General features: G+C 35.6%; 1 protein-coding gene across 1 annotated transcript in view; it reads right to left on the minus strand.

Moving 5' to 3' along the window:
* ANGPT1 (angiopoietin 1) overlaps positions 1-12,006 on the minus strand; it is a 166,654-nt gene that overhangs the window by 39,290 nt on the left and 115,358 nt on the right. Inside the window, exon 7 of the mRNA XM_052788440.1 lies at positions 312-478. Coding sequence (XP_052644400.1) covers positions 312-478 — 167 coding nt within the window. The remainder of the gene's footprint in view (positions 1-311; positions 479-12,006) is intronic.

Below are 12,006 nucleotides of genomic sequence, written 5' to 3' on the forward strand. Positions count from 1 at the left end.
TTCAAGTTGTAATGAAGAATACATATCAACTCAGTTTTGAGTTCTGATGGTCTAAGATTTAAAGAGTTATACAATTTTTTAGCAGTTCTACCAGCCAGCACAATTAATAGATCATCCCTTGTTCTCAGATATGTTAGGTTTACTCTAACCTTCCATCACTGAGAAGTCAGATTTCTATTTTATTTTCACCCTCTTTATTCACTTTTGATGAAAATCAGGATCATATTATTGTCCTTTCTGATATTTAACAAGTGAACAATGAACAATATTTATCACTCAGCAGGGTCAAAAGAATTTCAATAGATTCTTACCTGTAATTCTGCTTTTCATTTCCTATGTGAAATCTGTCATACTGTGAATATGCCCGGTTTCCTTCCCAGTCCATTAATTCAATTCTTAGAGAATATTGCCTCTGACTTGTTATTGCAAAGATAAATTCATTTCCCAGCCAATGTTCACCTGACGGGCTACCAAAACCCTAGAAAAAAGTTGGCAAAATAACTAGATGTAATTATTGTAATTGGTAGAACCTTTATACAATAATAAAACCATCATTCTATTTTACCTATACATTCTAATTACCGGTCATAGCTTTTTGTGCTCCTGTTTGACTATCTCTAAAATGAGTCTACTAATACATACCATGTAGGAGTGTTGTGCAGTTCAACTGATATTCGAAAGGATAGTTGAGGCTATCAGTTGAAAATCACTTTCCAATTACAAAATATTAATATTATGATGCCGTATTTGCACATCCTTCAATGGGAATACTGGACATAGTCATATTCATAATACATTTCATATGATGTTAAACCTAGTTATCATAAAGACAATTAAGTCAAGACGGAATTCTGCTACACACTATAAAAGCTTAAAAAGAGTCTAAATTAGCTTAGATTATACACTGAATTCAAGTTAGCTGTGGGTGATAGCTCATGTCTTAATCTCCAAAGAAGAATGGACCATTCCTTTGCTGTCGAGTGTCTGCCACAACTGAAGGAGGGAGGTTTTTAGTTTAAAATCCTCTTCTGTATATAAGACCTGCTGGGCAGGACAGCGTCTATGAGTGATCCTCAGTTGTAACATTTATTTACTTCATTCTTGGTCCACTAAAGCTCTTATTGGCTAAGATTTTGGCTACGACAAAGTTATTTTTTTCTCACCCTGCTGAGGTGAAATAACGTATCTATGTATGTTTTGATGCTTTGAAATCTTTAACTTAAAGAGTTAGGAGTATTCCTGTAGACTATCCAAAGCACAGGAGAGGGTACTGTAACTTTATTTTCTAAGAATGGAAAACAAACAGAAGTAGAATATTTAAGGTACCTAACTCTCCTCACATTGCATATATTCAGATGATCTTATTTCCAGTTAAGCAAACTATACAATTTTCAAACGTGGAAAAATAATAATAAAAGAAAAAGTATAACCAGTTTTCAAAATGTATTCCTAGCCCTATATTTTTTTGCATCTTCCAGGTTTTAAAGTTGTTTAAATTTCAGTGAATATTTTACTACATTAAATTTAAGGTTTTATTTATTGTAATTAACTTAATTTACTATATATTAAAATTATTTTTCTTTATAAACTATTAGTTTATACCTGAGAATTCTTAGCTCCATTTTTATTCTGTTTAAACAATAAAAATTACTTTAAACTATAATCTTTACTTGTGAAAAACTATTTCAACATGATTATGCTTACTCATATTTCTTAAGGTAGGAAAAACAGAACTGGAAATCTCCTGATTTGCTTACAGTCATGTGCTGAGAGTGTTTTAGAAGACCCTTGTGAAAATTTCCTGATCAAATTAAATGAAAGATCTGGTGATCTTCTTGCCTGTGATACAAATTCACCCTCTCTTACTAAGCTGTGACTGCCAGATATAAGAAAGAAATAAACAATAAAGCAATCCTGGGTTTGGAATAAATTAGACTGTATCCAATCTCAAATATTTTCCTTTATCATTCATTATAGGAAGTTACTTTTCCTCTGCACTCCCCATCATGGTATTTAACAGACAATATTTGGTCTCAGTTTCAGATCATGAATTAAACCATGTGGTCTGCCATTGATTGAGTCAGTGTAATTTTCAAGAATAAGCTTGAACATTTCCAGAAAGCACATATTTTTTAAAGGGGGGTAAAATTAAGAGACTCCCTTGGGACTAGAAGTTAGGTAAGGGGAAATGTGTCCATGAGACACATTGGCAAGAAATCGATCTCCTGTATATGATGTTTCAGTCACTCCTAATGTGAGATGGAAACACTGAAAGTACAGCCCTCTCTCTCTTTTGTTCTTTATTGCATTGCCCTGGCTCCAGCCCTGACTGGTTGGGTCTTCTGAGGATGAAATCCTGCCTTCCCAGAGGCTATGCGGCAGCTGAATGAAGCTGCAGTGCAGCTAATACTTCACTCAGGCAAGACATAGGTATACCAGCTGAAAACTTCTAAAGAAACTTAATTGTTAAAATTTAGAAGCTTAAAAGTTTATGATTGGATCAAAAAATATAAAATGGAGGGATTTTTTTGTTTTTCCTACAGGGAATTACATTAGAAAGCACTCTGCTCAAGAATCATTTTTGTTTTAACTGCCCTACCTGAGCAGATATTTGGTGCTCACTGATACTAGAGGCTGAGAAGACATGCCACATTTGGCTACGCTGAGCTGAGTACACTAGTTTGTGTTTCAAATGAGCATGCCTGCCTTTTGGCTCAGAGACCATGAAGTGATACCCATGGACAAAGTGTTTAGTCTGTAAGAACTGAAGTCTGTGATGAGTCTCAGAGAAGACTCGAACTGAAATATGGGAGGATGCTATTAGTTGGCTTTTCCTTTCCTGCACATTATTTCATTATATCTTCTTTCTCAAGTATATGATTTCATACATAAGTTCCTGTAAATACTGGTTGTAGCTAAGACTGGTGATGTCTTGCTTTGACCACATCACTCTTCCAGTGTGAGCTCCTGCCCCTCAAGCTTTCCCCTGATGATGCTTCTGCATCTCTCACCTACTGCTTTGATTGTGTTCACATGCATATTTAGCTTCATACACACATCCTAAAATACAAAAGGTTGTTCCTCACCTGCATAAACCCTGTCTACAGCTGACATACCTTTCTGTAGTTTTCACTGTTTTCTATCTGTTCCTTTGATCCTTTCCATCTCCTTGCCTTGTCTCTCTGCCCTATGACTGTCACGCATGGTCTCTCCTGTTCTAGCAGCTTTGGCAGTGTCATATCAGAGCAGTCAGTGGTTTGGTTCTGACATCCTCTTTCACCACTGGTCATTGCCACTTGTCTCAGAGGAAGGGAAAATATGCTTTGCAGTGACTACCTAATAGGCAGTTTGCCTCCCTAAAATCCAGAAGGCAGAAGTTGGAGCATAGGTGTTTATATACCAGTCAAAGTACATTTCTTTGCAGTCTACATGGTTTCTTATTCACAGAAGATATATTATTATTATTATCAGCTGTCTCCCTTTAAAAGAAGATTTTCAGGAAATCCTTTCTCCCTTTTTCCCAGTGCTGGCAAGCTGAAGGACTCCCCTTTGAACTGTGGCTCTATTGAATTATATTTGTCTTATCTTATTTAGATTACAGCCTATTCAGGATGTAATACATGTGGCTTTTTTAACATTATGTGTTCCCCTATGTGTTCTATATAAACTCCAGACACCATATATAATTATTCTGAAATAATAATAATTTTTCTTCTTCGCATTTACACTTCCTTCTCCCTTTTCACACGTGTTATTACACTAAGATGAAAATCTATCACTAAGTGGTTTGCTCTCCTGACCAGAGGAAATGAAGTTGCAGCAAAAGGGAACAGAAGGAATATAAAAAGGAATATAAAGAATTATGAGGAAAGCCACCACATTAGTTACAAAAAACTGAATCCTATTATAAGGAGCCCCAATACTGAAGCTCAGATTAGAAATGCCTAGTCTAAGAATGATTATTTTGTTTCTTGTCAGGAGCAACTTCTTTTTAAACAAACTCCTTGCTCTTATGAAAAGAAAACCAAGGAAGTAAGTGGAATATAAAACATATCTCTGAAGCAAGGAATGTTCCTAAGAAGTAGTGTATTTTATTAAACACCTAATATGGCTGGAAAAAGAAATAAACAAACAAACAGGCACTCAAAGCTTTCATAGATCTAAAACAGAGAGGAGCAGTACATTTCTGTTTAAGCACAGAGTTGGGAACAATTTCTTCAAGTATAATTTTACAATGCCAAACTCAACTGTTTCCAACCTGTATTTAGTCTCCAGTTTACTGCCTCTATTTCAGACCTGAAGAAAGACTTGCGTGCTTGCTGGTTTTTTCCAGATACTTTGGCTGACTTAATAACTACATAGCTTTCCTTGTTTATATCTTACTTTGACTGTCACTATTACAAGAACACTACTACTTTGACATGATATGTAAGCTTTTGTGTGCAGAAGAGGAGACATATTATTAGCCAAAAAAATTGAAAAACATTATTAACTTTTCATTTCCATTCCCAACCCTGGGGCTGGCAAAGAAAATGATTGTGCTAGGTTCTTTTGATTTGCCTTCACAATTTTTAACCTTCAAAGTACATTTCAGAATTTTGTCTTCAAATACAAAAATCTTTCTTTTTTTCTTCATCCAGAAAACTTAAGGAAACAAGGCTGTGCAATTGTTATGCCCACCTGTCCTTTAATTTTGTGCAATACTTTTTGAACACTTTTGAGGTTGGGATAGAAGTCACGCAAACTTGAATTTCAACAAGGTTTCAGGAGAACTGGTGTCTGGGATAAGTTGCTGCTGGGAGAAATGCTGAAGTAGAAGCTCAGCAGTTGCCTATTCCAATTGCCTATCAGCAGGCGCAGACCAGCCAGCCAAGTGCAGACACTGAGCATGTATTGCCTCAGGGGACCCTCAGACATGTGGGATAGATTTGAGGGAGATAAGAGGGGAACTCCAGCTATTGCCACAGAGAATCTTAGAAAATAATAGGGATTCAGGAGATTATTAGTAATGAGAATGGGACTTCTATGCAGGACACAGGACAAAAATCCACAGAAAAGCAGACCTCATTAATTTGCTGATCATGAGATGATTCAGTAATTGTTCCGTAATGAAAATTCAGTAATGAGATACAAGCATTTTAGTTAATGTTTATACTGCTGCTGAAATCTGTGGGGTCCCAAGTGATAAGATGTTTTGAGCCTTGCCTAAGACCATGCTTGTCATTGTCTATGGACAAGGAGTTTGGTTTTAAGAATGCCTTAGGGCATAGTGTTAAATCTCAAAAATTAACATTAGGAGTCATCTATCCCAGACCCATAGCTGACCTTAAATATGTTTGTTTCCCAGTACATATATACTCTGTCAACATACTCATTGGTTTTTTTCATTCATATTACTATAGCAAATACTTCCAGAATTATTTGTGTTAAAATTTTGTACTTAAACTCAAGGAAATACATGAGGTGATCCAAGTCATCCTCAGCTATCAATCTACTAGGCAAAGGAACATCTGTATTTGTACTTCATGAATGCGTTTGTCGTTAACTACATTTTAAGTCCCTCTGAAACTCAGTGGGTTGTAAGCACTGTTCCAAAATTGCATTTTAAATGACTAAGAGACACTATTTTGTCATTAGTTTTCTATATTTTGTTCATTATATATTTCCAAGTAGACAGATTAATTCTTTAAACCTTACATTTTATTCCAAAAATACTCCTTTTGCTTTTCCCTTGAAATTTCCATAACATTTTGGGATGACTGGCAAATCAGAGGCTTTAAGTTTCCAAAAGAGTGTTTAAGGTAATAAGGAAACGTCAGAAATTTCCAAAAGTTTTCAGAGTTCTCCTACATTTTCCTCATTAGCAATCTATGGAAGTTGGGAGAATATAGCAGGGAAATATGCTTACATTATCATAATATGTTTTCTTAACTGTCCACTACTAGCCACAGAGAGGATACACGAATCTTTGCACTGACTTAGCATAGATTATTCTAATGTTTCATTTTATTGTTCACAAACGGAAAACATTTATATTTTTGCTGCTGAAGATTTAATTAAGATCATATTTTGGCAAAGTTTGATCTGAAGTAAGTCAGTTAAAAAGACGTAAAAATTGCAACCAATTAGTAAAATAGGGTTTTTATCAAGCAATAATCAGGTGACATTTTGTACTACATTTAGAAGAGATTGTTCTTTTAGACATGATAACACTTGTTTTCGGAGTAAAGAAATGACACAATATAGAACCTTACCAACAGTTTTAATCCTGTTTATGTACTAGGATTAAGCAAAGGAGTTTTCTGGTTCTTTATGTCTATAACCATATAGTAAATTGTGTAAATTCTGACATAGTGCCCAACTGTTCTGTAAAAAAATAAATAAATAGTAATTTTTTGTTCTTTTGTATGTATTAAAGTACTTAGAATCAGGAATCACAGACAGAAGTGCATGATTTTATAATATTTACTCTAAATGACACCCAGGTTCTACATCAGCTCATTTCCAATTGCATGGTGATTAACAGAGTCAAAACTACTAAAGCAGTCATGAGTACAAAGAAATGGAATTCAATACTGGTTTTAAAAATGACCTTAAGAATTTACAAAGTTGATACTTATTCAAAAATAATAAGTAGGGTGCAAAAGAGTTTTATTAGCTTTGGCAAAATCTGTGGGGGTATTCTGCTTGAATCATGTTACTCCAAGTTCATTAAAAAATTATCTCTCTTACTTTATTTATTTTGTCTGATAATGCTCATAGGAAGCTTTGACTTTTTATAGACAAAACAAAATTGAAACCAGACACAGTCAATATATCCTATGGGTTCATCTCCTGTCAGACAATTCACTGAATAAAGCAGATAATAATTCAGTGTTTTACAGCAGCAGTGTCTTCCCAGAAGCCATAAAGAATATTCAGCTCCTTTTGCCTTAGCTGAGAATGTGGAATGGATTTTGTTTAAGAAGATAATTTCTAAAAAGGTCAGTATACTCTTCATTTCCATCATGTTGAATTATTCATTGTATTATTTGAAATAAAGATGTAGTCTATAGAAATGGTTTCAATTTCCTCAGAAAACAAATGTGTTAAATAATGTTAACTTAAAAGAATATGGGAAAATAATGCTAAATATTAAGAATTATTTCTATGAAATACTAACAAATATTTGGTGGCAGGTTTTAAAAATATGTTTAGATTGAAGCCAGAGGTACCTTGTCAAAAGACTAAACCAAAAACTTAGATATTGTCAGTTTAAACAAAAAACTAAATGTCTGTATAGTCATTACAAGTTTGAAAAGTGTGTCTCAAAATCTTGTTCATATCCTGCAGCAATTCAGGCTGTTACACTTAATTCTAGACCAAATATATTAGTAGACATACAGAAGTTAGGTTCACTTTTTCTTTTTTCCTTCTCAAACACACACAGCACCAGTAGCAGCAGACTTTCTGATGAGGAAGAATAACAGTGACAGGATCCAGGTTTGAGGTGCAAACCTTACACAGATGTTACCCCTGGCTAGGCAATGGGCCCCAAACAGCTCAGTTTCCTACAGTGACGTATATACAACAGCCAGTGCATCTTCCTTAGGCCTGGATTTCAATCTAACTAACTTCCTTACTGTTTTAACTAAAAACATGAAAGCATTTCCTACTGAAACAAATTACATTGACAGCCTCTTTCCCAAACCACCTTCTTCACTCTAGGACAAGTGGATCCTGGGAATATACAGACACTTAGTGCAGCTCTTAGTAAGTGCATCCCAGGGAAATGGGTATGTTTTAAAGAAAAGAAAACTTAATTTTTGTACTCTAAGAAAGACAAATCGGGAGCTTAAGAGTACTTTCTGTTTTGTCCTTTGCAAAGAAATAAATTGTACGGTTTAGGCTAAAAATTCAAAATCTAAAAAAAAAAAAAAAATCTAAAATAAAGTACTTTTGTTTCACTTCAGGCAAAAAGAAAAAACTTTTGGAGGTAGGACTTAATTCTCTTTTCAGAAGACACTGATTCATCCCAAATAGCAAAGATGCACATGACTAGGAGCGTAGATGCCACAGGAAAGACCAACAGTCAAACCATCTGTATGTGAGTTTGAGCAGGGACTTGAATCTCAGCCCCATAATCCATCTAAATACCCCAAGCACCAAAGTTACAGGTTGCTCTTTTCTCTCTTGTTTGGGTTCAGTTGCTACACTAAATAGCTGAACGAGAACAGATGACTGACACCAGAGTCAAAAAGTTATAGTGCTAATCTGACGCATGAGTGCCAAAGTGAAGGGCTACTCCAACGAGTCCCAAATGGAACAGATCAGGCAGGAGATCCTCCTCGCTGAAGAAGAAGCTGTTCCATGATGAGAGCACACAACTGTCATTTTGGAGGACCTCTGCTACAATTATACTAAATGTTCAAATCACCACTTTAAAAATCAACTTCTCAAAATCTCACCTGGCTCTTGCAAAATTGCATTTCTGTCTTTTGGTTAGAAAGGAAAGTTTCTTTAATAACATTAATCTTTCTCATGGTGCTCTGCTACAGGCTGTTAGCATAATTAAGTTGAGTTGTGATACTATTACATAAAATTTATTAAGTTTTACATGTAAGGAATACCTTACATGGTTATATTAACAGCCTTTGGAAGACCATGAGTCTTATCAATGTACATTAATGGTGTTAAATTGAAGCACGGGTGGCAGAGTAAGCACAAGTACATAGTCATGTGTCAATACAACACTTGAAACTAGTGTTATCCAGTAACATTTGCATAGGGAAGACTGTGCTGAGTATAACACATTTAAAACACAAGTGTGCTCCACACAAAATTGTGTTTAATTTTACATCCAAAACCATTCCCCAAAATAAAGAAGGTGCTTCCTTGCATGGTAGCATCTTCTCTGGTGCCCAATCTAGTGATCCAAAGCACTCTGAAACAAATATTGTTTCATTCTTGCTCCCTTAGATTATACTGTTGAAATGCATACTGTAGATTAAGCCTTGATCAGGACCAGAACAGTTTCATGAACACGTTTTCATAAAACCGAATATGGTCTCTTACCACTTTGATATCACGTCTATCTCCACTGGACATGCTGGATTTAGACCTCAGGAGAAGCAGAGAACATGCTGGCTCTTTTTATAACACTGATCAAAGTGACAATTATCTGAATAACAGTTGCAGTCAGAAGTGACTTTTGATTAAACTAGCGTGACGTGTCATTCTTTATCACAGAAGGGTGGGTCTCCACGAAAGACGTTACTCACACAATATCTTAATACACTTTCCAGTCACCAAAAATCATTTCCTTATATCCTAATTACTTGGTAAATGTTTGAAAGAAACAAATGACTTCCATGTCATCTATCCCAGTCCGTTGAAGTAAATGATTTTTTTCAGATGTAAGCAACTTATAACTAGTGACCTTGGAGTGTACTATCATAAGAAATGTATTTCTGACTATATGTTACAAAATTATTCATGTCTGAAGCATGCTTTTATCACCTTGTACCCATAACTCACTCTCATAAGCTTATTCATGCAACATAATAATTCACCACCACCACCACTCCCAACCTGTCTTGTTTGTTTACAGTACAGAAGGAACATGGCTTCTGTCTTTTCCAAGGACGCGCATTCCCTAGTTTTTGCCTTTCTCACAGGTCCATCCTGTCCTCAAATCCTTCATTTTTGCAGGAAGGACCATGATGATGTTGCAAGGCACTTTATAGAATTCTTTACACTACTGGCAGGGAAAGAACATGAAGCTGTTTCTGCAGAAGAAATTATGGAATATACCTCCAGCTAGCTAGCTAGATGGATGTATGTAGTACAGGTAGTGTTATGAAGGCTCTCCTCCTTCCACAAAACTTTCTGTATTCCTTTGCTATTCCCAGGTTATCTTCAAAAAGCCTCCCCATGTTCTCTGAACCAACAATTCTTCCCCTCAGTACTGTTTCACTAAGCCACAGGGGGAAGGAGAAGCTGTGAAGAGCATTTTGAACAGCCCCTACTACTCTGCTAAGCAGAAGAAAGCAAACCAGAATAACCCATGTGCTAACAGTAAAACCTTCTCAGCTCTGAAAAAAAGGCAGCCCTGTGCAAACTGCCACTTGAGAATGCCCCATTACCCCTAACTGCTTCGGCATTATCTGTGGAATGTTATTGAGTCAGACCAAAATTCCACTAAAATTTAGTGATGAGGATCTTGTGTCATATGACTGTGATCACACACAGGCCTTGGCCCTGTTCAATGCACAAGTGCAGGTATGGCCTAGGAGCTGAGAAAGAAGACATTGAGTCAAATAGGAGTAGGATCCCTATCCACTGGATCCCTCCTGTGCAAAACAGGGAAACACAAAAACTCTTGTTGGAAGAAAGACACAGTTCTTATTATAAAATCCAATTAGCTAATTATCAGGAGCAGCTGTATATCTTTGCCTTTGGGGGATCCTTCATAGCCAAACAATTTGGGGGTAATAATGGTGAAGATGAAAATATATGTGCATATGAGATCAATCAACAATCATACTTTTAAGGTTTACATATCTGACCATATGTACGTTAGGGGTAATATTTTGTTGTTTTCCTTATATTTCTTTGAGTTACTGTTTGTGACCACAAAATAGATGACTTGAATATAGCTCAAGCCAAACTTGATGGAGGCAACCTCTTACTGTCATAAAACCACAGGCCTGTTGGTAGCTAGGAATCTCTAGCTGGTATGTGTATGTACATTTTCCACATGATGATAAAGGTTTCCTAAGTTTCAATTCCTGTCAAAATTACAAATCGTTATCTAAAAAGTAGATGAGTGTTTTAATTCCTGTGAACAACAGCAGCATCTTTCTAAATCTCCCTAACAGAAGTTAGGTGAAGTTCGTTTCAATGACCATTTCAGTACTTGACGTCCTGTGAACCCAGGGAGCTGCATCATATGCTTGCAGTGGAATATACTTAGCTCCCAGCAATCTCTTTTCTTTAGTCTAAAGGGAAAAATTTAGCATGAATGATGATCCCAAAAATGAGCTTTTGACAAACCTATTTAATGTGGAATAGTCACAGAAAGAGCAGTGTTACCATCTTCAGATCTCTTTGATAGTATTTGAGTTCTCTTTTAAAGAACACAGAAATACAGCAAATGTATCAATAATATCAGACTACTGTGAATGCAAGAAGTGTGAAGATTTTGTGGCCATATCAATGCATAACATATCTTAAACATTTATAATCCAGAAAAGGATTTAAAATTAATTCAGAATATCTAGCTTTAACAAAACTGAGAATTATGAAAGATATTGTTTCTACAATATAAGCAATCAAATTATGAGCAAATTTATTTTTTCTGTCAAGAACATTCTCCTCAGCCTAGCCATATGGTTTATCTAATTTTTGTTTTAAAAAAAAACACAGCTGAAGTTGTTTTCCACTAAAATAGTGGAACAAGAATCATGAAATTTACACAAACAATTTAAAAACGCGCCTTGTGATTTTTATGCAGTCAGCCTCTCCTTGAAAAAGAAAGTGATGAACATAATAATCTAATGTGACTGGAAGGGGTTGGAGATCTGTCTGTAGTTGTTTGATTTTTCAAGTGTTTGGGGAGAAAAAAGAATCTGCACATTGTTTGTAAATGGACAAAACCGCAACAGAGAAAAATCCATCATCAATTAAAGTTCCAAAAGGGAACAGTACAACAGCTTGAGTTTTTGCCTCTTTGCTCAGGTCAAACACAATGTTAATAAATTGTGGTGAGGACCTATCTTGAAAAAGAAAAATGTGTAAATTAGTATTGTTACTGAAGCAATATGGAACAAAAAAAGTCAGAGTTTAGGGACAGGAAAGGTGGGCAGGAAGAATGCTAACAAAACTGAAAACTGGAACTGAAATTTTCACAAGAGAAATTAAACTAAGATTTAAAACAGATGGAGACCATAAAAGGAATTAGGAGACCACATTCTAAAACAGGAGCTGGACACTTTGCAAATAAAAATTAAATGTAAGTAACATCTG

The sequence above is a fragment of the Harpia harpyja genome, chromosome 5 (assembly GCF_026419915.1).
Source record: "Harpia harpyja isolate bHarHar1 chromosome 5, bHarHar1 primary haplotype, whole genome shotgun sequence".
In the NCBI taxonomy this organism is placed as follows: domain Eukaryota; kingdom Metazoa; phylum Chordata; class Aves; order Accipitriformes; family Accipitridae; genus Harpia; species Harpia harpyja.